The 2223-nt window shown below is 43.3% G+C and overlaps 1 protein-coding gene across 1 annotated transcript in view; it reads right to left on the bottom strand.

The window, feature by feature from the left end:
- LOC101848051 (nuclear receptor ROR-alpha) overlaps positions 1–2223 on the bottom strand; it is an 18590-nt gene that overhangs the window by 1360 nt on the left and 15007 nt on the right. Inside the window, exon 4 of the mRNA XM_005100775.2 lies at positions 1311–1566. Coding sequence (XP_005100832.1) covers positions 1311–1566 — 256 coding nt within the window. The remainder of the gene's footprint in view (positions 1–1310; positions 1567–2223) is intronic.

Raw genomic sequence — 2223 nt, 5'->3', positions numbered from 1 at the left:
GGTGGGGCTTAGGTTTCTTCCACTTCTTTACCACCAAAAAGCAAGCAATAAGAACAAAACAGTGATGATTGTTCTATACTTACGGCGAGCCACGCATTTTGAGAACCATTCAAACGAGGAGAGTCACCTTTGTCTTCCATCTCTTTGTTCTAAGTTAAATTTAAGCTCTTCTGGGTGGTGGGACGAAGCCGTTTCACCTCCAAATTTCTCTAATTAGTTTTTAATCTGAAGAAAAAGTTGCCTCAAAAGTGGTTTGATGTAATTAATAGCTGTTAAATCTCATCGGCACAAACACACAGCACTTCAAACACATACCGTCTATGAGGTGGATTGGGTCGTGTTGTTGCGGAAAATAGAACGCGCCTAACAAAGGCCCAATGGGCACATAGGTATCTGTGTCACTGGGGGAAAGTGTGTCATAAACTTTCACCCCATTGTCAGGGCTGGGAGAGCGTGAGCCCTCTGTGCAGTGTTATATTTTTAAAGTCTTCTACCTTTTTACAAGAAGAGTTTCATTAAAGACGGGCGTGGGAGCCGGCTTATTCTTTCTGAGCCCTAACGACATTTGATTGGCTGTTAGGTTACTATAGTTGTCAGCGGTGACAACAATGATTGGATAAACGGGCAAGCCGCCAAGCTGATAACTGTGTGTTTGTTCATTGTGTGCGATCATAACGGTTTCAGCTGCTTATTTCGTCATTTAAGAAACTTTCATTAACTAAGGGATAGAGTTGGGGTGGGGACGGGATGGGGGTGAGGGGCTCAAGCCCGTAAGCCCTTCACTACCCACCGCCACTGACTACCATACAGTAAATGAAAAGGGAAAAGCAAATCTGTCTCCCCCAGTCAATATCAGTCGTAAGACTCAATGTGCTATTATCAGCAACGAGGCTAGAAAGGCAAAAAAGTGACTTCCCATGACATTTTTTGTGGGGATCAATTAATTGAACGTTTGATGTCTTCTTCTTCATTTAAGTTAAAAATAAACGACTATAATCGACTATAAATTTCAAGTCCCTATCTCAATTCTAAGACACCTATTGCTATGGAAACATGTTGCTCAACTTCGGAGGCCATTTTCTCCTTTTTGTGTTTCCTCACTTCGCACAATTAAAAGCTCTGTATTTTCGTCAAATATGGGCATATTTATTTCATTATTGTTTTAAATTGTTGGGAAACGGGGATAGTTTTTGAAAATAATGTTAACTTAGTTTTGAAATTTTCTTTTTATGACTAATATTGACCGGTACGGACACATTAATATTAATTTGACAAACTTCAAGTTGTGTAATGTTTCTACTTAGCAGTACCGGTGGCCGGATAAAAACAGTTCCTTGTACAGAGGTGCATCAATCTCACTGGTCAGTTTGACAATGTCCACGTAGAACTTCTCTTGGAGCTGACGGTGGATAATCAAACAAGTCTTGAGATCAGTCAGCAAAGTGATCACCTGAGAGTAGACGCTGTACGGCTTTGGGTGACGACGGTGAAGAGACAGTAACAGACAGCAGAGAAACCGCCAGTACAGAGCTTCCACCTTCTGCCGTTCCTTCAGTCCATCTCGATCTGTGAAAGGCACAGAAAGGCCAATTATTTACATCTGGTGGTTTTTCAGTAGAGAAGCACATTTTGACATGACACTGATCGTTTGAGTAAAGAGAACACACTGGTGACGGACACAATTTATGATTGGGTATTAAGAGAAGAACATTGGCTCACCATTTAGTTCTTTTGAGTAAAGAGAAGCACGTTGACATGGATACTAACCCCGCCTGCACAGAATCTTGGCCAAAGCTCCACCCCTCATGTGACAGACCATAATATGGATATTATCTCCCGGTGTTCTGGACCGCGCACAGAATTCTACACTGTGTAGAATTCTGTGGGACCATGTAACGCTGACTTGGCTTACCACACGGTGCAGAGCGAACTACCACCGTGATACACGTGTGCACAGGACCATAACTGGGATAAGACTCGACCAGTCCCCCCACCGCCCACTTGCGCATCATGTGATAATTGGCTCGCAGGTAGACAATTTAGTATCCCCTCTCCTGCTTCCAGATGCGGTTTCATTTTGGTTTCGTAGTTCGGCACCGCACGAGACCAATGGCCACAGTACCGTTTCGCTTTATGTTAATCATAGTCATTGTCATATGACACGACTATGAAGAACAAAGGTTCATACGGACACCCCTTCTTTGTCTCTCCCCCCCCCCCCCC

Source organism: Aplysia californica, unplaced genomic scaffold (genome assembly GCF_000002075.1).
Source record: "Aplysia californica isolate F4 #8 unplaced genomic scaffold, AplCal3.0 scaffold00260, whole genome shotgun sequence".
Classification (NCBI taxonomy): domain Eukaryota; kingdom Metazoa; phylum Mollusca; class Gastropoda; order Aplysiida; family Aplysiidae; genus Aplysia; species Aplysia californica.
This window is presented reverse-complemented; position numbering and strand designations above follow the sequence as displayed.